Raw genomic sequence first — 24,515 nt, 5'->3', positions numbered from 1 at the left:
GTCACTGGCTAGTGAAGTTTTAGTGCAGCAGTGGCACTTAAATTAAACTGCAAACCTCTCCGCAAATGTAAACAAGGTGGCAATCGCTTTTACAGCAACAACGGCAACTCTTTTCCAAAGTAACAGTGAATAACAGTAGTACTTAACTTAATTAACTTAATGTTTGCACTTAACAAACTAGTGGACGGTTGTACACCAAACCTGACAACACGCGCAAGACACGCTACGTTTCCTTAGTAGACAGGGATCATTGAGGTAAGACAGACCTTCATAAAACTTTTTACTTTGTTTGATTGATAAACACAAACAATGTATGGATAATATTGACGAGATATTGAGAAGATAGGTCTATATTTACAAGTTCCTGTTTCTCCATTTTGCACTTGTCTTTTAACATTCTAACTTTACATATGTATTCAACAAACATTAAAGCACATTCAAGTTTGAAATTTCACACTTCCTCATGTTTTAAAAATGTGCTAGAATATTACAACAACTAGACTTATGATGTAGAATAATAACAAAGAAATATGATGCACAATATACCCGTTACCCCTCTGAATGTTTCTGTCTCCACCATGTTTGTTTACACCTCAAAGCAGTACCCTCGAGTCTCAAAGTAGGACCAATTCTGGTAGGTCCCAGCAAATATTAAGGGTTTTAAATGTAAAGTATTGGGATTTGATAAGGATCTGAATACATGTGACTTTAATAATGACCTGATAGTGGGGAGGGCTACGAATGTCGGGCGAAAAATCTTCACCTGGTACTCGTGGCTTAAACCTGTTTATTATATATTTTTTTAAAATGCCTGCTGAAATTGGGGGTGCATCTTATAAGCCCATGTGTCTTATAAGCCGTCAAATATGATAATACATTTTTTGTTTCTTGTGCAAAGGCTTTGTGTAAATATATATAAAATAGAGGAGTATAGATATTGTCAAGTGTGCTTTCAAAAGTACACTAGACAATACCCATATGATATCAATAAAAAAACTCTAACCTATTTATTTTCAGCTATTTCTTGCTTCACTTTGTGGCACCACCCTCAAACTTAGATGACATACGTGATAACTGCAAGCGAGATGTTGATCTGGTAAGACCTGTCATATTCAAACAAGAAACTCCTCCATCAACAGTCTGTACACTTCATGAAGAAATCAAGCCACCAGTATACAGGTATGTTATATCTAAATATTTTGTAATGTATAGTTTGGGAAATAAAGATAAACAAAACTCAAGATAGGCAGTTGCTGTACAAGGAAGTAGTATTTAAACATATGGCATCATTTTTTTATAAATAATAGGAGTCTGAAAGAATTATGATAAGAGCAGCAAAACCAGGTCATGTTTTGAAAGGTTTAAGATAGCCAGGAATGTGAACAGGCAGTTGAAAAGTGAATTGAATGGGCTCAATTCTGCAACCTTTTTCATATCTCTATCACTGGAGAACTCTCAGTTACAATATGTAAACATTTTTAGAATATAAATAGTTAAGACTGGCATCCCTGGGACAGCTTCAGATGACACACATATACACAGAGGTGTAGTGCAGTGATCAGCACACTTGCTTCACAACCAAGATGTCCTGTGTTTGATTCCCAGGCATAGTGGAGAGAGAGATGGGCAATCTCATTTAATCTCTGATCTCTGTCCAGCCAGTAGTAAATGAGCACTGGGTACTGGGTAGGGAGTGGGTCTCATCTCCCGGGTTTGTGTGAGGTTCCACCTGTACCGAAAGATCCATCATCAGAGCTCTAAAAGCTTATTCAGGGAGTGTACTGGCTGGAGATTGTGAGTTCAGAGCATGATCAGACCATGGTGAATTACACACTAGCACACACACACTTGTAAAATCAGATAATTGGTAGCCACTCCTCTGTACTTTATTCGGGAGCAGTCGTGGGCGCTTTTTTTTTTTTTTTTCCCCATTTTTTTTTTCTCCCTTGAACTGTGTCCTTTTCTGAAAAGAAAAAAAGAAAAAAAAGAGGAGCATCTCTATTGGGATTTTCAGACCAATTGGAATTCAGATTAACAGACTTTATTTTCTATTCAGTAGGGGACTCTTTAAACTGAATTTTGGTAGAGAGCAGCACCACATCCAGTTCTGTGTGTAAAGCAGACAGAAATGCAATATCTTGAAGGGCTGTAAGCAAAGTAGTATGATATTGCATTCTAATATTTCAAGTAATTTTGTATAAAAATATAGCAAGAGTTTTAAAATAGCATTGCTCATTTTGCTTTGTTCCTTGTTAATTAAGACATTGTAGGGAAAACCTGGCAGTGACAATTCCTGCTCCCCCTCTATAGATATGTTGCAATATATGTTAAATATATTTTTGCAACAAAATGAAGATAGTCATTATATGCACTTACGTAAATCATTAAATGGTCACTATCACTGGAAGCCTGATGTCACTCACCTTTGCATCCTTTTTATAAACAAAGGGGAAGCAGAAATTGGTATTGTCAGCTTTTCCCTACTATAGCTTTGTTTTGCAAGAAATGTAACATGGTGAGCAATGCTTTCATCTCTGCATGATATTTAAATGAAATATATTACTTTGCCTCATAGGCCTTTTAGAGGAGCAAATGAGATATTGCATTTTCCTCCACTTCACACTGGGAAACTGGATAGTACAGTCCTGCCCTCTTGCAAGATCCCCATTCAGCTAATTTCTTTTCTTCTTTTTTTTATCTGGAAGCATTGAATCATAGAATTTTGCAATGTTTTAGGATTTTGGACTAAAAAAATTCAATATACTTATTTCAGATCTGAGGTGCAAAAGATGATAAAAGAAGCCAAACAAAGGGTTCCAATCCCTCAGAGAAGGAAGTTTAAGTTAACTACTAGTATTGGCTACAATCCATTCTAAATATCACAGGTATATTTTCAGTTTAGTTGTAAGACTTATGTACAAAGAATTTAAAAATAAATTTAAACTAATTGAAAGGGAATTTTTCAATCATAAGTGGTGTTTGAATGTTAGAATATAAACATTTAGGGTGAGTTTTAGGATTTGACATTGCATTTTTACATTAGTCCCAAGCATATGTCTTAATGAATATAATATATCACTTGATTTAATCCATGTAGCTCAATTTTATATATATATATATATATATATATAGATATATATATATATATATATATATATATATATATATATATATATATATATATATATATATATATATATATATATATATATATATATAAAAGCAATGGACAACCTGCTGCTCAATAAAAAAAAATAAAAAAAATAAATCACAATCACTTTTCAGTAAATGTAAAAATGTACTAAAATATATTTACCAAAACCACCTTGGCAAGGGTACATTTCATAGGCTGGCAAATATTGTATATTAATTAAATTGTCTTATTTTCAAAGGATAATGCTATCAATTTTTTTTGTGCCTGTTTGATGACACACTGGGACTAAACAACAGTACCAACTTCATTGATTCCTGGTGTACAATGATTATGATTATATATACATGAATGAAAAAGATTTAGGGGCACAATGGACAGCATCATGGAGAGCTGTGGGTGCTCCTGATATTAAAAAACACCTAGTCCAGATTGGAAGAGCTTTCCTTTGAAAAAAATTATTGCACTAATAGACTGTATTGGCAATACAGTGTCACACATGGTCACTCAGTGAATTGTCAAAGCTGTACTTTCCATAGAGTTCAAGGTATAGACTAGAGTGTGTCTGAGGCTGACTCCGGGATACATGGCCTTGGTGCCGCCTCCGCTCCAAGCCAACACCTGCACACACTTCACTCCTACCCGATTTCCTGACACTACTTTTTGTTATGGAAAAAAACTGAGATCAGCATCGTCTTCCTGAGGAAATTCTGCATTGCATTGGAATAAATTTGTTAACTGTAAAGTAAACAACATACAAAAATGAGGGATTAGTCAAATAGAGCACAAACATTTTCTCCAGCATACTTTGCTTCTAATCCTCATTACTCATCTTTAGATCACAATATTTTTTTTCAGCATGGTTCCTGGATTGGTACACTTCTGATTATGTTGGTATAGGATACATCCCAGTGTGAAAAGATCTAAAGAATCACATGAATATGCCATGAAGGCTGAGAGTCAATCTGTGCTAGGCTATCACCAGCAGTACTTTCATTCTCCCAGCCAGCATTGCTGAGCAATAAGTAGAAGCCAAGTAAGAGGGAGAAAATGTTTGTGCTCTATTTTACTTACCCTTCATTTTTGTGTATTTGTGCTTACATTACAAGTAGGGTAGGCGGTGGCTGAGTGGTTAGCGTTCTGGGCTTACATTCACCACGCCATGAACAACATCGGTTCGAATCCCCACGCTATCACCTGGGATTTTTCAGTCACCGCCGAGTGGCCTAAGACTACCCACATGTTGTCTGGAAGACCACCCATCAACCCGGACTCTAGAAGAAACCATCCAGTGAATCAAGAATGAGTTCCGGGGGGCATCATGAGCCAAGAACTGGTGCCACTATAAAAAAAATTACCTGCACCACGACGGGCTTGGGCCGACCATCTGACCCCTGAAGAAAGCCTACCTGCGCTGTAGGTGGGAATGTAAAAAAAAAAGAAAAAAAAAATCAGTGCAATACAGAGTTCCTTTAGGAAGACTATGCTGGCCTCAGTTTTTCTTCATGTCAAATAGTAGTGTCAGAAACTTGGGAAGGATTGAAGTGTGTGCAATCGTTAGCTTGGAGCAGTGGCAGCACCAAGGCCGTGGTATCCTGGAGCCAGCCTCAGATGCACTCTAGTCTATAACTTTAACTCTACAGAAAGTACTTCTTTGACAGTTCCCGAAGTGGCACGTGTGGCACTACCTGCATAGCCAATACGGTCTATTCTTCAAAGTTCATAAATATGGAAAGAAATGAGGAGAAGCAGAGGTTATATCCTTGTAGAGTGACATACGATGCTGATAGACACAGTTGCCTTGTTGTGATGTGCATGATTTATTTCAAATTTCAGTGGTGGTTGTTCAGCGTAATCAATAGGTATTTAAGATCCATTTCAATTTTTTCACTAAACTTCTTTCAGTCTTTAGGAGACAATCTTCAGAAGTGCAAAGTGGAATGAAATGTGAGTGTCTTAGGAGTTTGCAGGGCTTGATATCTGTGCAGCCTATTTGTCTGAGGCTGGCTTTCCTCTTAGATTTATTATCTTCTGCCATGGTTGTGTCCTGTCCCACACACGAGGGTCACACCCCAATGGGGGAACCCAATCCTGTGCCCAACAACCCTCACAGAAATAAATGAAAGAAGCAAGTTCTTGGCAATACCCACAGTATTCTTTCTGGTATTCTATGACCAGGGAGTGGATGGTTGAGTACCCCTGTCTTACCCTGTCCTTCCTCATTTCAGAGGGTGTCAAAGTAAGCAGCTATAATATTCCCATTTGAAACTGGCCGGTGGGGTGTAGGCCTATGCGGGTCAGCCCTGCCACACACTCTCAAGACTTCTCGCTTCCTCTCATATGTCAGCAATTTATTACCTTTAAATGAATTTGATTAAATAATTAGATAATCTAATAAGGTCATATAGTGTTAAGATTGTGTCGTTTTTAGGATAATAACAGATTTTGTATAAATACCACGACACTTGACAATACAACGTTGTCATGTCGTGGTATTTATACAAATCTTAAAGGTAATAAATTGCTGACATATGAGAGGAAGTGAGAGTCTTGAGAGTGTGAGTTTGACCCCAAGAGGCCTGTAAGCACCCCCCACCGGCCAGTTTCAAATGGGAATACTATAGTGGCTGGTTGTGTGTGCATGCCACTAAAGGGATGCCAAGTTAGCTTCGATGCCCTGTAATAGCACCTTGCTCATCTGTCTGTCATCTTCATCTTTCCAACTGCTTTGGTTTCTGCAGGCTGAGTGGGACATCAATTGTGACTCTTCAGTCAGGGCTCTCTTGGCTTTTAAGTCAGCTGCCTCTTTTTGCAGGATACCCACATGACAATGTATCCAGGCTAATGTCAAAGTTCATCCCTCATCTCTCAGTCAATTGAATATCGAGTATCAGTGTCACTAGTCTGAAGTTCTCTTGGTGTGTTATGTCTGAGTAGAGGTCTGGAGTGCAGTAAATGAATCTGTGCAAACCATCATGTCATGCATGTTGGAGTGTCTGCAAGGTGGAGCATTGGTCATTGGTCCTCCAATTCTGCAACTCCTCTCCATGGACGAAGGCTGTCGCATTCTTGCTACTCTCCCGGTTAATCAACCTGTCCATGATGTACTCGTGTGGGTGATAGTCTCCTGTGCGTGCGTGGGGTCTATTTTGAGCACCTGCCTTTGCTGCTGGATGGTGGTGCAATGTAGATTCTGGCTACCTCTACTGCCCAGGGTGGAGGGTCAACGTAGTCCATCACCCTCCCGTCGACTCCTCTCCACCAGGTCCATGTGGTGGAGTGAGTAATGGATTCCTTTCATGACCCTTTGCACCCACATCCTCTCAGTGAAGAGCCTCATCATATGGAAGAGAACTTAGTATGCTGTCCTATTGCAGAAGAGTTGATGACTTGGGTCTTGACACCCTCACTGCACTGGACAGAGTGCTCAATATAGGATAAGGCTTCATAGACTGATTAGTTAAACTATTTCAAACACGGTGCTCTCATAATATTAAATTCAGTGGAAATTTGTGGCCCTTGAAAATACTAAACATTATTAATTAGCAATATACAATGCTCTCATAATGAATTCAGTCGAAACTTGTGGTCCTTGAAAAAAATTAAACATTATTAATTAGCAATGACAACATGACAAAGAGGACAGTGAGTTCGCATCGTCATGTCTTGTTCAAGTGCAGAGTGCTTGCAGGACTGACATGTCCACACGGCTGTCACATCCATTATTGGTCGACCAGTAACAATGCAAGTGGCAAAGCGGGTGTTGCAGCTTGGACACACACTAATCCTGTAATAAAGAAGATATCTGTAAAACTGACATGTTATAAATTACTGGATTACATTATCAACTTGCATTATTATTTAAAGCAACTTAGCAAGTGCAAACATTACTAATATAGTATAGTTTGAAATCCACTCCAAGCAGTTGAAATTAGTCATATGAGAAGGATCACTAATAATAAACAGTGCTTAGATACAGTAATGAATATGAGTAGTAGTCATGAAATGTAAAAGCTCAGAGTAAATGTTGCAAAGAGGGAAAATTGAAATATTATTCTTTTGAGAAAGGAGGTTGTCATTTATTTTGAAGCACTCTACATACAGTGTGTAGGACAAAATAAGTTATGTATGTTTGGTGGGGATGATGGTGTAGGGGAATTTAAATATTTGGGAGTGCCAAGGCATCAGAGTGAAGAGCCAGGAGAAGGCAGTTCAAACCCAGACATGTTGAGTGTGCTGAGGAGGCAAAGATTGAGGTGGTATGACATGTCAAGAGGAGGGAGGAGGGCCATGTACTCGAAGAGCTGCAGAAGTGGAGGTACAAAGAAGGAGACCAGCAGGAAAACCAAATACTTTATGTAGGTTTGGTGGGTATGATGGCCGTAGGGGAATTTAAATATTTGGGATTGTCAAACCATCAGAGTGAAGAGCCAGGAGAAGGTAGTTCAAACCCAGAGATGTTGAGTGTGCTGAGGAGGCAAAGACTGAGACAGTGTCTGGAGGAAGACATGAGGAGGATGGACATCAGGGAGGAGAGTGTACAAACATCAAGAGTGGGAGTCTCATAGCCCGTCCAACCTCATAAGGGAAAATAAGGGTGTTAAATTACCAATCAGGAATCATGGTTTCACAGTTGGTGCATTCAGCTCTATTGCTGCGGGAATCCTTTGGACTGTACTTCATGAAAATATTCATAGCTAGATCCTCATATGCTTCCCTTCTTTCACTGTTGATCTGAAAAAAAAAAAGCAACTTGATAGCCATGCAGAAAAAGGTTGTAAAAAATTATATAAATATAAAAGTTTCTTAAAATACACAGTCAGCTAAGGAGAGTAAGGGTGATTACATTTTTCATTTGATGCTGCCAAATGGGTGGTCAGAGACAGATAATGCATGCAGTCATTTTTATTATAAACAAAGCCACCATAAAAGGCAACAAAGATTAAGTATGTTACACATACAATACCTGCTTGGAAGTAGAAATAAAAAAATCCATGACTACAGGTAGTCTTTGAGTTACAACATATGTGACATGACTGCTTGCACTTATGACCAGGCCAATAATATTAGTAATAATTGGTTAATGAGTTGACATTTCAAGTATCACACCATGGGTAGAGCAGTAGTTTGTTTACACAGTGCTCATCTACCCCTCCATGCATTGGCCCCACCCAAGCTGGGCTGGGGTAAGGCATAAGGTGGGAAGGGGGGGGTGGAGCTGGCTCAGCCCCCCTTGCACTTCTCTCTTAGTTGCCTTTGGAACTCGAGCCGAGTACTACTGAAGCTGCAGTACTTAGTCACTATTCTACCAATTTATAGGACTACAGTCTTAGGGAATAGGTAGGTAGAGACACCTGCTGAAACAGGTATAAGCCACTCCTGGTGAGGTATACATGGGAGGTGAGTGGGTGCTGCAAACAAATCAATGATCCACCCATGTTCTCACTTTCCATTCCTTATTGTCTCATTAACACCAGAGAGTAATTCAGCATGCTCTCTAAAGACAGATTCTCTTACTTTCCACACCAAACTACATACACACAACACACATCATTTTCCCAAAATGTATTATGGTGCTCCTACACCCTGCTTAGGATTCCCCCTTTGGGGAGGGGACCAGAAATGTCCCAAGGTTTGACTCCGCTTTTGATGTTGACCGAAAGAGGTGTCCTGATAGCTCTTCTGACTACTTGTAAGGGAAAGACTACTTATTCAATTCACGCACGTTTCACCTCCGTAAAAGCAACGCTTCGGATCATGCTTCAGTTCTCAGAGGGTTCAGACAGACATGATGTGGATAACCAGCGCAGAGGTGGGAGCCAGACTAAACTGGGACTTAGCTGGACGCCAACACCTTTACCTGACTTCCCATTCAGCTCTCACTGCCACACGGGGTTGCTGTTGTCAAGAGCCCCACCAGTTGGCTGCCCCCTTCATCGCTCTCCTCCGTCCTGGATGTCACGGCTCCACCTTGCTGCAGCTTCTCCACCCTACTTGTGGCGCCTGGGGCCCTTCCATATCTGACGTCCCGACACCGTCTCGCAGCCGTGTCACCACCTTGCCAGTGGCCCCTGGGCCTCTCATCCAGGACTCCTTGGGATGCCGTGTGACGCCTCGCTGGGATTACTACCCTTCCCGTGTGTTGAAGAGAGGATTAAACTTTAAACGTTTCTTGTGTATTTATCTCATCTGCCCCCATGGAAGCTGAGGGATACCGCGCCTTCGAGGGGTTTGATCTGGCGCTTCACCTCCAGCTAACGACGCCGGGTCACTTTCCTTCACAAGTGGCGACCTCGCCAGGATCTCTCCTTCCTTCCGGGTGCATCGAGGCGAGATGAACCACCCCAGTCACCATTGACGGTCAGGATTGTTCCCTACCTCCACTTGCTGTTCCAGGCTCAAAGTGAGTGTTTTGGTGATAGGTTGTTGTTGTAAGGCTCTCTCTTTGCCTAACCAGGTGCGTCGTACATGACTCTGATTCAGGGCCTCGTGATTATCAGGTGCAGAGTTTAACTCTTCTGACCTTGGACCCCTTCAGCCTAATATGTTTCATATTAGCTGGGTCGTGTTTTGTACACTTATGGTGATTTGACTCACCCTTTGGGCTGGTAGTCTCCTTGCTTGCTCTGTTGTGTTTATTTAATTGGAGGGGTTGAACAGCTTGCCTGTTTTCACTTCTATAGTATTCTTGTTTTGTTTTATTGATTAGTATTCCGTTGAAAATGTCGTCCATTCAGCAACTGATTAACCTAGGACGGGAGTTGGGCTACGAAGAGGACGATCTCAGGACCTTCGTCTCCGAGGAACAGGCACGTCAACGGGACGAATGTGAGTGTGAGACAAGAGAAGAGAGGAAAAGAAGAACGTGACCAGAAGGAAGAAAAGGAGCGAGAAGAGCACAAAAGGAAAGAATTAAGCAGAAGGAAAAGGAAGAAAAGGAGTGAGAAGAGCGTGAAAAGGAGTGCGAAAAGGAAAGGGAGCATGCTCTTGCCCTTGAGCGGCTGAAACTGCAAGCAGCTGGTTGTAAGAGTACGGCCTACCTTGGTGCCAACCCTGCCACTCGCCCTAAACTGCCAGTGTATCGCGAAGGAGAAGAGATCGCTTCGTACTTCACTCGTTTCGAACGAGTCGCCTCCCTCCGTAAGATTGACGTCGGTGAGTATACCATATACTTACGCCATCCACTCACTAATCCACCACCAACACCACCTGCCCTCCTTTCACTGCCTTCACCTTCATTATGAGAACTCAGTAATGATGCTCTTTCTACTACAGTCTCATTTTCTTCTTCAAAAACTAAGTGACTCTTACCTCAGGAATTGCTTCAAGTTTTATAAATGCTCGAGAACATGTTGCAAAGGCACGATTAGCACAAGAGGCCAGAGCCAAAAGGCCATATATGTCTTCAGGATCAAGAATACCTTCATATTCTCTTAAATGAAGGCATGTCTTCATTGCTGCATCAACATAACCTGCAATTTTGAAAATGTATTTAAGGTTGTATTTTATAATTGGAGAACTTATTTCTATAGGAAACAATAAATAACCTGTCAGTGATGATCTATGAGTATGATCACTTAATAGACATGGAGAAAACCTTAAGTTTTAGAAAAATCCCAATAGGAGTTGACTGGGAAGCTTGAGTGTGTGGACCTTGACTCCTTACAAAGAAGTGTCAAAACTGATTTATGTCTTAGGAAATATACTGTGAAACCTTGACCAAAATATATCTTATTTTGCCCTCACTAGTAGCTGTGGGTAGCATGGTAACCTGATCAAGGTTTTTAAATTGGTAAGTGGGATTGAATAACAAACTAAACTAAAAAGGAGATTATGGCTTATTGCAATGGGCACCACAGTTAATGTACGTTTAGGCTCAAGGAGATAAGCAGTAATAGAGTGTTGCGTGCATGTTATTGGGATGAGTTTCAAAGGGAGGTTAGATAGATATATGGATGGTGATAGCATATAGTTAATAATAGGAATGTAGGAACTGTCTTGTTTATGCTGATAAACCTTTTGCAAATTCCTTATTTATTAATGTACTGTTGTATTATTTTAAACCAAAGTTAGAATCATTCCCACTTTGGAGGACAACCTCATATAAGTAGCCACCTGTTACTTTGTCCTATAAATCTTTCTTCTCAAATGTAGCAGATAACATGATGAAGTAAATTAACATGCATGAGTCAACACCATATCTACTAACCTTCATAAAGCTGACGCTGGGCCAGGAGAAAAAAGTGATAGGCCTCTGCTCCCTTCCAAGGACTGTCCAACATGTTGTTGTATTGGCTTCCTTTATCTTTGTCTCCAGTGAGTCCATCATCAAACAGACCCATCAAGGCTGCACTCCGACTTCCTTCTGCAAGTAATTAACCCTAATTATTGAAAGAATCTTGAGATGTAACCATTCTGTGTTTCAGCTCATGATACTGAGACTTGGCATGTGCTCCTGAGTATGTAGCAACAGTCTCAAAATGGTTAAATGTGCTCATCACACTTGAGGACCCTATAGAACTGTGAGATACAGTAGACCCTCTGCTTTGGATGTAGAGTGGGGTGCTGGCCTCTTGGATATTGTGGAGATGAACCTGAATGTGTGGTGGGCAGAAAAGCAACAGCTGATGAGGGAAGTGCTGCTTGTAAACAAAGGATGAAATGGAAAAGTGAGGCATGTCATGCAAGTTGGATAAGCTAGTTTTGCCTGAATAAGTTACAAATTGTGTCTGGTGCACACAAATCTAAACTTTCATTGAATGTGAAAGTTGATTTTTTCCTGTATGTCTATACGATAAAAAAAAAAAAAAAAAAAAAAAAAAAATCAGCCACTGAGTGGCTGCACTCCTTGCCCTACACCAATGCAGGTTCAGACGTGGCGAATTCAGTAGCAGCCGCTCCTGTGCTCTTCCCCTTACTGACCATTTTTACATGACTGTAGTCTCAGTGGGGTATGGGGAACTGAGGTGAAGTACCACATAAAAATGGTGGACCACAGCATCCAGGCAGGTCTGCAGTTTATTCTAAACAAGCTTGCAGGCAACCCCTTACAAGCAGCAGTCACAAGCAAAGCGAAACAAGACATTCGTAGGAGACAGGAGGATGATGCAGAAGAGGACAGGCCCGTGAGGGTAAGGGATTATACAGAGGTGATGGTACCCCACTACTTTTCATCATTATATTTTCATTTTCATTTAACTACTTGAGTTACTCATTCTAGAAAGACAATACTACTTTAAACCATTGTTGTTGATGAAGGTTTTTAAGTACCGATCACAGTTTCATCATTAAAAGAAGAGTCCTTGTTGCCCATCTTCATTCTTTATTTACTTGAAGTGGGTCTTGCACCACCTCCAAGGTTGATAAGGTTACACCGCCAGTTTTAGTCTCTTGCCTGACACATGCTTGTCAGTGGCCTTCCACACGTTATTGTGTTTATTCCACATCTTCATCACTTGTTACTTGTTTTCTGTTTGACTGATTGACCTCACTGTTGCACGGAGTTTGTTTTTATAATGCCCCTAGTCTAATTCACGTTATATGGAGTGTATCTCTTACATGGAAAATATGTCCTAAATTTAGTTCTCACATTATAAGGAAATTCCTACAAAGGAACTTGCTAAATGGAGGGCCTAATTTACATTTAAACATGAAACTTTTCAAGCTGCAAAGGAGTGCATTGGAGAATGCCTGAGATCAAGGAGTGTTTTCCCTTAGGCGAGACATTGGAGAATATTGGGAGGGGCCCCCCACCAGGATTGCTGGGGATTGGGACCAATACAAGCTCTGGTAATTAGGGCTTGAGTTCTCTTGGGGAGGGACAAGGAGAGGTACATCAGGGGCCATATGCTCAAAACTTTCTTAAAGGGTGCTCCTGCCACAATCAGCTTAAGGGAGATGTCTAAGGTGTATGCTCGATGAGATGCCTCCCTCCCTCCCTTGGGGCTCTCGTTAGTGCTGAGGCCGGCGTGTGTCTGGGAGACAAATAGTCACACCACCCCATGATGCTCCACCAATCACAAGGCTAGGATTCACTGACGTTTAACCAATCACATGTAAGTAATGGATAAGTTGATGTTTGTAAACAGTACAAAACATTCATGGTTGAAACTGGAAATGAAAACAAATTAGTGATATTCTGTTATTGGCGGCAACTGACAACTATATTGCCTCACAAGCTACCACACGTCGCCAAAGCAGATGGTTCCTTCATTCACTCATTGTCTACTCCTTCCTTTCCTACTTCACTTCCTTCCTTCCTTCCATTCCTTTCTTCCCTTCCTTCCTTACTTTCACTCCCTTGAGCCCTTCCCTTCATTCATTCTTTCCTTCCCTCTTCCTTGCTTTTATCCTTCCTTCCTTCGACCACCTCCCTTGCTGAAAGTGTTTCGCTGGCCTATGGATGCCATCCCTCACTACACGAGGCTGCTGTTATATTGGAGATTTTTTTATTGTAAGTTTCATATCTCAGAAGGCTTATGACCTTGAAATTATTTTTGGAAAGTGGTTAGCAAAAGAGAGAATGCATAATACATCTTTTAAGCCTCCCTTTGACTAAATAAAATAGCAAAAGGCTGGGGCCAACCACCCTTTAAATCCTAAGCTTTTCACAGCAATTGTTGTGTATCATACACGTTTGAGGATAGACCTTAGCAGTTGAAGGGAGGCGGGCCGGGATGAGGGAGCCAGCTTGTGCTCACACCTTTTGAGCATATGGCGCCAGGAGTCTGAGGACCTTAAGGGCCATTTCAATCCAAATGACCTCCCATCTGCTTACTGCGCCCTGAGGAAGGTCTGGGGTGGGTTTCATCATAGTGCTCTCCCAAGCGTGGTGACGTCACGCGCAGTTGGGAGAATTTCTTGGGCGTGTTTCATCACCGCGCCACAAGCACTTCCAAGTAGGATTGGGGGCGGTCTTGGGAGTAACCAGCGTTGCCAATCTTCCGCGTCGCTTTGATGTCTAATGTGTCTTCAATTAACCTAATTACACTTCTTATGTATAATTATGGAATTATAAATATAAACAATTGATATTTAGTTGAAATATAGCGATAGTATCTTCATTGTAAGGAAAATGTGCACGTATTTTTGTTCCGTCTGCATCTTCAGTGACACTACGGTGTAAACAAACATTTAGTGAGTCGTGAGTAAACCCTGGCCACCTCGCCACCATGGCCCACAGCTTGTACTGTGCATCAAATAACACTTGCACATTGATGCTGTGGTAGTTCTTGCGGTTGACGTACACTTCTTCGTGCTCATGTGGGGCCACTATTACGTGGGTGCCATCAACAGCACCCACCATACCGGGAAAACCAGCAATTTCGGCAAACTCCGCCTTCATTCTCTGCTGCTCCCCCGGTTTAAATGGAAGCCCATGAACCGCCTCATATTCTCTTGTTTCACGAGAGCATCCACGGTCTGGGTGATGATTCTGCTGACTGTGGCCCGGGAAATTCCAAAGTCATCTGCGCTGCACTGCTGCATTTTCCCGGTGGCGAGATATCGCAGAGTCAACGCCACTTTCAGCTCCCCTGTGACCGCACGGCTCCTCTCAGTCCTGTTGCCAATCACGTGTCGCACCAAGTCAGTGACGAACAACAGGCCAGCACGATCCACCCTGTACCTCTTCTTGAACTCGGTGTCATCGTACTCGTTAAAGATGTCCCTTTTCGGGCGAAAATTCCTTGGTCGGTGCTGGCGGGGTTGTTCACGGGCTGCCATGTTTACAGTCAGACGCTTGGAACCTTCCTTGGGAGCGCTTGGGAGACCCCGCACGGCCTCCCAAGGCGGCGAGCGAGATAGGCAGAGTTCCAAGGCTTGGGAGCTTTCATGAAACATGCCCAAGGTTTCTCGCACGCTTGGGACTCCTTGAGCACACTTCCAAGGACTTGGGAACTTTGATGAAACCCACCCCTGGTCTGAGCCTCCTACTCATGTTAACATTATATAAATAGCAGATGGTTGACTTGTTTCAGACACAGATGGTCAGAATGCTTGTTGGGCTGAGTACTTTAGCAGACCCTCAGTGTGGGCAGCTCCCAGCTGCTGGGTTGCAAATGATGGACACTGCTCCAACCATCAATAAAAGCCTACATTAGGAGGCAGCTTGTATCTATAACTTCAGTGTGGAACTGTTCAAAATTGTAGGTGAGGCCATTATCTGTGAGTTACATGCAGTCTTGACTGACATATGGCAATCTGGTACCCCTGGAAAGGGAAAAGGAAACGTCAGCAGGACTGCAATAACTACAGTGGTATTACACTGGTCAGTGTTCTAGGCCAGTATGCCAGGCTCAGGTGTGCTTGCCCATCTATCCATCAGGGGAGCCACGTAACTGTGGTATCAATATACCTCATTATACCTCATTGTTATTATGTAAAATATTAATATGTAAGGAATTTATATGATGTTATAAGGATGAACTTGTATGGTGCTATTAGAATACAACATAATGCCGTTAAGAACGCTTACATACAACCGCTGACACTCGTTTGTTTGGGTTATGCGGGCAGCGGGTCTGTTGTTTATATATTGGAGATAGAACACTCGTTGAGTGCGATATGGAGTGGTGATTCAGTCCGTGGCACTGGAGGTCAGTATCTTTTGCTAATATTTCTGTCATGATGCAATGTTAAGCCATGTAGTGTTCACATACTATGTATAAGAGCTTTAAGAATAGTTTAAGCTATGAATGCAACAATATATGACTTAGGCTTGGTGCAAAGAGCCAGAAAGAATGGGATGTGAGATTTGTTTATGTCTGCACTTCTTACAGTTTCACGAGACGAAGTACGGCATACAAAATGGAGGATTCTTTGTCCCATGCCACATCATAGGAATAAAGAAAAACTATGACAATGACGTTTCTATGTCCTGCTGGCAGTCCATGCATGTCTGTGTGTCTGTGTAAACCAGCCCAAAAGGGTGACCGCTCCATGACCGCTTCATATGTAAAAGGAGAAAGCTGAAAGTAAATGTCATCAAAAGTAAAGTGATGGTTTGTGAGCGGAGTAGAAGTGAGGTTGTGGATTTTGTATGCCCATATAGAGTGGGAATTGAATGTGAAAAAGAATGCAAAATAATTTTGAATGGGGAAGAAATGGAGGAGGTCAATGAGTTTAAGTACCTTGGATCAGTTATGTGTAAGCATGGTGGTACAGGAGAGACAAGGGAAAGGGCATTACAAGGAAGAAAGGTGGTAGGGTCTTTGGGACATATCATGAATAGCAGAAGTGTGAGCATGGAGGTAAAGAGGGATTTGAGAAATACAATAATAGTACCAACCCTCACATATGCAAACGAAACATGGGCCTTGAATGAAAGTCAGAGGTCTAGAGTGCAGGCAATGGAAATGAGTTATTTGAGGAGTGCATGTGGTGTGAGTAGAATGGATGGAATGTGTCACGTGGGTGAAGGGAAGAAGTGTGGAGTGGTGGAAGAAGTGAAGCGACAGACTTTTCAAGTGGTTTGGCCACATGGAGCGAATAGAAGAGAGTAAGATGACCAGGAGGGTGTATGTGAGTGAGATAGAGGGAGGGAATATTAGAGGGCAACCTTCAGTGAAATGGAGAGATTGGGTACAGGAGTATGTCAGGGAGAAGGGTGAAAGATCCTTGAGAAACTCTGAGCAGGCAAGGAGAGAGTGTCTGGATAGAGAAATGGAAACTCTTCTGCTGTGGCCATCCCCTGGTGGGAGCTCCTAGGAGCAGGTGTCAAAAATAAATGAATTAATTAATTCACAGAATGTCATACATTTACACCAACAAACACCATACTAAGATTTCAAAGCCATAGGATGTACTGTATGCCCAGGAGGTACCCCCCAGGCGCCCGCCTTAAGGGAACATATCTCCTTCCTGTAAGAGGGGCACCAAAACTGAAGTATAATCCAGGTGAGGCTTAACCAGTGCCAAATATAATTTAAGGATCACTTCTGAGATCCAGTTGCTTATGCTTCTTGAAATAGACCCCAAGACTCAAATTGCATTAGCTATGGCACTTAGGGCATTAACTTTATTCATGTTGAACTGCATCATCCATTTGTAGTCCCACTCTTTCAGGCCATTTTGTTGCTCCTGAAGTACCTCAGCATCATAGTCTAAACTGATTAGCCTTCCTATTTTTGTGTCATCGGCAAACTTGCTGATGTCACAGCTGATATCACAGTCAAAATCCCTTATGTATATGATAAACACAAACACACATATCCAGGATTATGCTTTTGTGGATGAAAAAAATCAGAGGGAAAATTTCCAGTTGATAGTGGGTGATTTTTTTTTATTACAGGGAAATTGACTGGGAACATTTCAGTGCAGGAAAAGTGAAAATTCTTGGGGAAATGAGTTGATTGATTTTGTAATCGGTATGTTGGTTTAATGGAGTGAAGGCACCACAAGAATTAGAGGTATTTAGTAATGCTATTACAGATGTATCCCACTATCAAAACCTCAAGATTTGATTGTGGTTATGTTAATATTTTACATACCCTCCTTCATGGTATTCTTCATCTTGGAGTTGTGCTCCTGTACCAGCCGAGCAGCCAGGAGATACAGTTTCTTGGCACGTAAAGGATGTGTTTTTTTCTTGCCTTCTTCTTCTCCAATCTTAAAAAAAATGTTGAGAAGGTAAGTGTAACCCTAGGTCTAGAATCATATTAGCATGGTGCTGATGTTTTTCACACTTCAATAGTTCATTATACTACCTCCAGTAATCCTGAGAATAAAACATCAGCCAAGTGAAGCACATACAAAACAGACAAATTCTAGAAACGAGATAGTTGAAGATGTACAGTCATACCTGACAATGGTGGGCCCCATTAACTGAAAAGTTAGCTTCGCTAACTGGTAATCCACTAACTAAAAAGTTAGCCTCGCTTACGCTAAACCACTAAGCTGATAAAGAAATTAGTGGAAGTTAACGCTAACCGCTAACTTTTTTATATGGATTTAGCTTCAGTTTAGTATTTTGGGTCTAGAACCCCATCTATCCATTAATGATGGTCTTCTTAGGTTGGCACATAACACACCAGAAGTGCAAGACATTGGCGTTCATCATATCTCTTGATTTAAGGAAGAAGTACTTCTCCAGGCAGGGTGCAGGTTCTGGAACTTCTGGGACTCCTGGCCATCAGCTAGAGTGTCCTCCACCTCACCCACAGCTGCTGCCAACTCCCTAACAGGGTCAGCATCCTCAGGCAGAACAAAAACATCCTCACTCTGGTCACCTTCCATGACGTCAACAACGATGAACAAGGCAACAATAATCAGGGTTGGAAACAACCTGAGTTCATTGTTTTTGTTTTTGTTTTTGTTTGTTTTGGGGGGGCTTTTTTTGGGGGGGGGTTATTATTTTTTTGTTTATTCCTCATATTTATATGTTAAATCAATTTAAATAAGCAATTAAAAAGTAGTCAAGGGTAAACCAAGAAGTTTGAAGTGTTATCTGAAGGATAGATGCTTGTTTAGGTCCTGTTGATACAGGTTGTTAACTTGTACTGTACAGGAAATGAATGGGTGAGGCTTGACTACCAGTCACTCAGCACTCCTCAGTTCCTCACTCTCCTTGTCGTGAGTGAGAGGATCACACTGTTTAATTGTTGTGCTTAGCGGGGCACCCTGGGGCGGTTAGTAATTACCCTAATATATATTTAGTATAAATTATAGTTAAGAGTCAGAGAGAAGAAAAGTAGTGTTGTTTCCTGTGTGTGTGTGTGTTATCACTTTGACCAGGGTTTTTTGACCTGGGGTATGCCAAGGGTCTGTCAGGAGGGACACGCTCCCCACGGGTCGTTAGGGTTAGGGGCCTGGCCGCCCACTGACTTGTACTGTACGCGTACTGGACAGGGAGAGAAACGCGAGGTGTGGTCGGGCACGCACCACTCGACAGTCGTGTACAGTGAACTGGAGATTGGTGTTGCTGCTTTTTGGCAGGTTGGTCCCTTTGTGGCTACTGTCTTTACTGATATATTAATTTTGGAATGCTGTGTCGATTTCAGTAACACTATTATTGCAAACTGTGTGGCATTGGCAAGTATAAGATTAAGCCCTGACTTATTCTTAATTAATGGAAAAGGTTGATGAAATAGAAAACACTAGTTTTTCATGTGTACGAAGTGGTGTAGTGCAAAACAATTTGCTGTAGCGGCGATGTATAGTCACGATTTGAGATGGCCTTAACCCTTTAGCAACGACTATGACGCTGGCGTCATATAATTTTTTCTAACGCAGGCGACAAGCATGACGCCAGCGCCGGAAAACGAGAAGCTGCATCTCAGAGGTGATTGTCTCTGGAATGGAGGCATACATTCCACGTTCTTTCTCTACTCCTCATGCTAAAAAGCCTTGGTTTAATCATGCTTGTTCTCATGCTATTAAAGATAGAGAGGCAGCTCACAAAAGGTTCCAGAGCCTTCGAACTCCCGCTAACTATGACCTTTACATTTCAGCCCGGAATCGTGCCAAATCTATTCTCCGACTTACCAAAACTTCTTTTATCAATAGAAAATGTCAACACCTTGCTTCTTCTAATTCTTCCCGTGACTTCTGGGATCTAGCCAAAAATATCTCCTCCAATTTCACTTCTTCCTCTTTCTCTCCTCTCCTTAACCCTGACGGCAGCACTGCTGTCTCATCTGTCTCTAAGGCTAAACTCTTCGCTCAAACTTTCTGTAAGAACTCCACCCTGGACGATTCTGGGCATATTCCTCCCACTCATCCCCCCTCTGACTCCTTTATGCCTGTTATTAAGATTCTTCCTAATAATGTTTTCTATGCCCTCTCTGGCCTCAACTCTCAGAAGGCTTATGGACCTGATGGAGTGCCTCCTATTGTCCTTAAAAACTGTGCTTCCGTGCTGACTAACTGCCTGGTCAAACTCTTTCGTCTCTGCCTATCAACATCTACCTTTCCTTCCTGCTGGAAGTATGCCTTTGTACAGCCTGTGCCTAAGAAGGGTGACTGTTCCAATCCCTCAAACTACCGCCCTATAGCTTTACTTTCCTGTCTATCTAAAGCTTTTGAATCTATCCTTAACCGGAAGATTCAAAAGCACCTTTCCACTTCTAACCTTCTATCTGATCGCCAGTATGGGTTCCGCAAGGGGCGTTCTACTGGCGATCTTCTTGCTCTCTTAATTGACTCTTGGTCGTCCTCTCTTAGCTGTTTTGGTGAAACTTTCTCTGTTGCGCTAGACATATCGAAAGCCTTCAATAGAGTCTGGCACAAGTCTTTGCTTTCTAAACTGCCCTCATTTGGATTCTATCCCTCTCTCTGTTCCTTTATCTCTAGTTTCCTTTCCAGCCGTTCTATCTCTGCGGTGGTAGACGGTCACTGTTCTTCCCCTAAACCTATCAACAGTGGTGTTCCACAGGGCTCTGTCCTATCACCCACTCTCTTCATGTTATTCATCAATAATCTTCTTTCCATAACAAACTGTCCTGTCCACTCATATGCCGACGACTCCACTCTGCATTATTCAACTTCTTTCAATAGAAGACCATCACAACAGGAAGTACACAACTCCAGACTGGAGGCTGCAGAATGCTTAACCTCAGGCCTTGCTATCATTTCCGATTGGGGCAGAAGGAACCTTGTATCCTTCAATGCCTCAAAAACTCAGTTTCTCCACCTATCAACTCGACACAATCTTCCAAACACCTACCCCCTATTCTTCGACAACACTCAGCTATCACCATCTTCAACACTAAACATCCTCGGTCTATCCTTAGCTCAAAATCTCAACTGGAAATTTCACATCTCTCTCGCTAAATCAGCTTCCTCGAGGTTGGGCGTTCTGTATCGTCTCCGCCAGTTCTTCTCCCCTGCGCAGTTGCTATCCATATACAGGGGCCTTGTCCGCCCTCATATGGAGTATGCATCTCACGTGTGGGGCTCCACTCACAGCTCTTCTGGACAGAGTGGAGTCTAAGGCTCTTCGTCTCATCAGCTCTCCTCCTCCTACTGATAGTCTTCTACCTCTTAAATTCCGTTGCGATGTTGCCTCTCTTTCTATCTTCTATCGATATTTCCACGCTGACTGCTCTTCTGAACTTGCTAACTGCATGCCTCCCCCCCTCCTGCGGCCCCGCTGCACACAACTTTCTACCCATGCTCATCTCTATACTGTCCAAGCCCCTTATGCAAGAGTTAACCAGCATCTTCACTCTTTCATCCCTCACACTGGTAAACTCTGGAACAATCTTCCTTCATCTGTATTTCCTCCTGCCTATGACTTGAACTCTTTCAAGAGAAGGGTATCAGGACACCTCTCCTCCCGAAATTGACCTCTCTTTCGGCCACCTCTTCTGAGTCTTTTTTAGGAGCAGCGAGCAGCGGGCTTTTTTTTATTATTGTTTCTTTTTTTTTGTGTGCTCTTGAGCTGTCTCCTTTGTTGTAAAAAAAAAAAAAAAAAAAAAAAAAAAAAACCTCTCTGGAAATTGAACAGCAAATCATAAACTGATTTCACAGTTGAGTTATACGGATTATTTTCTACAACTTTTATTCAATAAGATTCATTCCAGAATAAAAAATACTACAAAAATTTACCAAAATTATTTATTGAGTTTTACCACAACTTCGGCTCTCTGTAGCCAGTAAATTTCAAGGTCAAAGATTATAAACTATATTTTTCAACCTCCACTGTAATAAAATAAGCAACTTTTCCTCAATATTTTTTTTCTGTACGTCGCACCAGTAAAAAGTTGGAATTTTTTGAGAATCATGAAATTCCAGCCAAATGCGACAACCTAGAAAGAAACGGATTTCACAGCAGGGTGCGCCAGAAAAATTTCTATAAATCATCTTTTATGACCTTTTCTCAGTTTCGAAGTGTATTTTTCGATGACTGCGTCATAGGAGATCACCCAAGAAAAACATTTGCGTCACTGAGGGGTTAATTTAAGTGTGATTTGTGGTGTGACTGTGTGATATGGCTGAGTGTAATGTGGAGTATCCGAGTATGGTTTGGCTTGGTGAAACTGTGTCATAGCGTGGTGGTTGTGTGATGATGTGTCAGGTGTGTGAAAGCAAAAACTAGAACACAAGCAAATAAGATGAAGAAAAAAAACCTGTTTGATGTTACTTATATTTTTTTGGAAGATCTTTATGGATTTTACTTTTTTTTATTTCATGTACACATATGGACCTTATTTATCAATAGGATATAAAACAAAATTTTATGTAAAATATAAAAAAATAAAAAAATATTAAAAAATTGGCCTTTTTTTTTGGGGGGGGGGGGGGGTAACGCCAACCCTAACAACAATGAACGCGACTACATGGCGACAATGTCGCAACTGAACTGAACACAGAGCCCAACAAGCAACAACAAGAAGAGTAGAGAAAGAAGCCTCCAGTTTATCCTAAATCCATATATTTTATCCATGACTTCCTACAAATTTATGCATTTTTTTACCTTTTTCCATAATTGACACTTATTTTTATTAAGTTTATTTCTTGTGAGGTGGAAAAATATTGAATTCTTGTTATTAAATCCCGAGTTCAAAAAGTTGGAAATGTAAGATGCATTACCCTAAAATACCAAAAAGTTTCCCTAATAATTGTTCAATTCCCCTACTTTAAGGCATGATTTACCCAAAAGTGGAAGCCCTGGAATTATTGCGCCATGTGGCTCAACTGGTGCTGTCTGCCCACAACGAACAAGACCAAACCTGAATGAATCTTTTCGTGGACTTAAGTTAGCGGAGGAGGAACTACACTTAGCGAAAGCTAACTGATCCGCTACTGTATCCAAAGTTAGCGAAAACTCTAATCAGCTAACGGAAAAGTCAGCTTTGCTAATTAGCGGTTAGCGGATTAGCAGAACCGTGCCCACCACTGATACCCAACCCTACATAACCTGTTTTTTACATATATCAGACATTATGCCTCAATAATGCCTTACATGAATAAAACACTGTAAAATGCTAATTTCACTAATGGTGATACCAGCACTTCAGATGGTAGTAGCGGTGCCAGTACTGATACTAACAAGCCAGGAGCTGGAGCATGTGGCATGGTGAGGCTAGGCATAACTAGCTCAGTAGCCTGCTCTGTGGGCCTTGCTCACCACTCATTGCCTGATGATTGGTGACTATTTGCAGGCATTGGGTGTTGAGTGCCTCAATCGGACACCTTGGGCTTGTCTCTGCCCCCAAGTTCCATTTTATGTTACTGGTACTAATATGTTTGGTGCCATACCAGTACCATTAAGCAGGCACTGTTCACTCCGATATTGGTATTGGTAGTCGAGAACAGTGGCATAAAGTCAAATTTGACCTACTGACTAATGAAGTACCTCTGACACAATAAACTATGAAGCAGAAAGTGAATCAAAGACTATTGAAATTTCACAGAACTCTATAAAAGATACATACACTTACCTGATACAATAATTTTGCAGCATCAAGAAGTTTGTCTGCTTTGCGATATAATTCAATAGCCTGGAGACGGTTGCCTTTATCTAAGAGATGAGAAGCGTAGCGAGCAAGTAGGGCACTAATCTCCGTCACATTATGTTCCTTAGCAAGTTCCACAGCTTCATGCCACTGATTCAAAGCAACGCAAGTATCTATTGCAGACTTAATCTGATTGCACTGAAAAAGAGGTTTGAATAATGAAAATGAGCTTCAAAATATATTGTTCACACTGTAATAATTAAGATCAGCTATATTTTCAAGGATGGTACATGCAATGTACATTCAAAGATATGGATATAGTAAATCAGACCATCACTTTATGGTGAAGCAAGTGGTGTACTACAATTTAAAAAAAGCCTCATACTTCCTCAATATCCAATGTATATCTTAACTAAGGTAAGGATAAAAGTTGAGTCCTGTACTCTCTTCAGCATAAACACATGTAGTAGGGTGGCCAGTCCCTTTCACTGCTGCCTTTATTCTCCCTAATTATGGTTAACCAGGTAACCCCCACCTTTTTTATGTTTTTGCCTATGGCACCGGTAGGTTTTTCTTGGTGGGGCCTGATAAGGCATAAGCAAGTGTTTATAGTGGCTGGGTAGGCCTTGGGCCACCCAGTAACTCAGAAAAAAAACTCAGGTATGAGAAGGATTAAATTTAAGCCTCTATAGTCCATTCACTTGAGCTGGATCCCTAGCTCATAGCTGACTAAGTAGGGATGCTGTTGATTGGCTGTTGGCAGTCTGATTGACTTCTCCATCACCCAACACACAAGACTAGGTTCAGCAAATATTTATATTTAATTACCTCATCTGTTACAAAGAAGAGAAATTTTGTTGACATTAAATTAAGCAGGGATTGTACAACTATAACACGATTTTCAAAACTCAATAGGGTAAAAAACAAAGTAATTATGGTGAGTATAAGTTAGAGAATAATATTTGATG

At 41.5% G+C, this 24,515-nt stretch overlaps 1 protein-coding gene across 7 annotated transcripts in view; it reads right to left on the bottom strand.

The window, feature by feature from the left end:
* Window positions 1–5,747: 5,747 nt before the first annotated feature.
* LOC127004856 (WD repeat-containing protein 35-like) overlaps window positions 5,748–24,515 on the bottom strand; it is a 93,137-nt gene continuing 74,369 nt past the window's right edge. For 4 of the 7 annotated variants that reach the window (XM_050873036.1, XM_050873070.1, XM_050873051.1 and 1 more), the window contains 6 exons: window positions 23,533–23,745; window positions 17,641–17,758; window positions 11,361–11,516; window positions 10,463–10,623; window positions 7,761–7,885; window positions 5,748–6,938 (listed from right to left, as the gene is read on the bottom strand). In XM_050873036.1, coding sequence (XP_050728993.1) covers window positions 6,764–6,938; window positions 7,761–7,885; window positions 10,463–10,623; window positions 11,361–11,516; window positions 17,641–17,758; window positions 23,533–23,745 — 948 coding nt within the window. In that variant the 3' untranslated portion in view covers window positions 5,748–6,763. The other 3 variants (XM_050873059.1, XM_050873078.1, XM_050873085.1) reach the window with 3 other exon arrangements.

Source organism: Eriocheir sinensis, chromosome 3 (genome assembly GCF_024679095.1).
Source record: "Eriocheir sinensis breed Jianghai 21 chromosome 3, ASM2467909v1, whole genome shotgun sequence".
In the NCBI taxonomy this organism is placed as follows: Eukaryota; Metazoa; Arthropoda; class Malacostraca; order Decapoda; family Varunidae; genus Eriocheir; species Eriocheir sinensis.
Note: the sequence above shows the minus strand (reverse complement) of the source record. Positions and strands in the feature narration are given on the sequence as shown.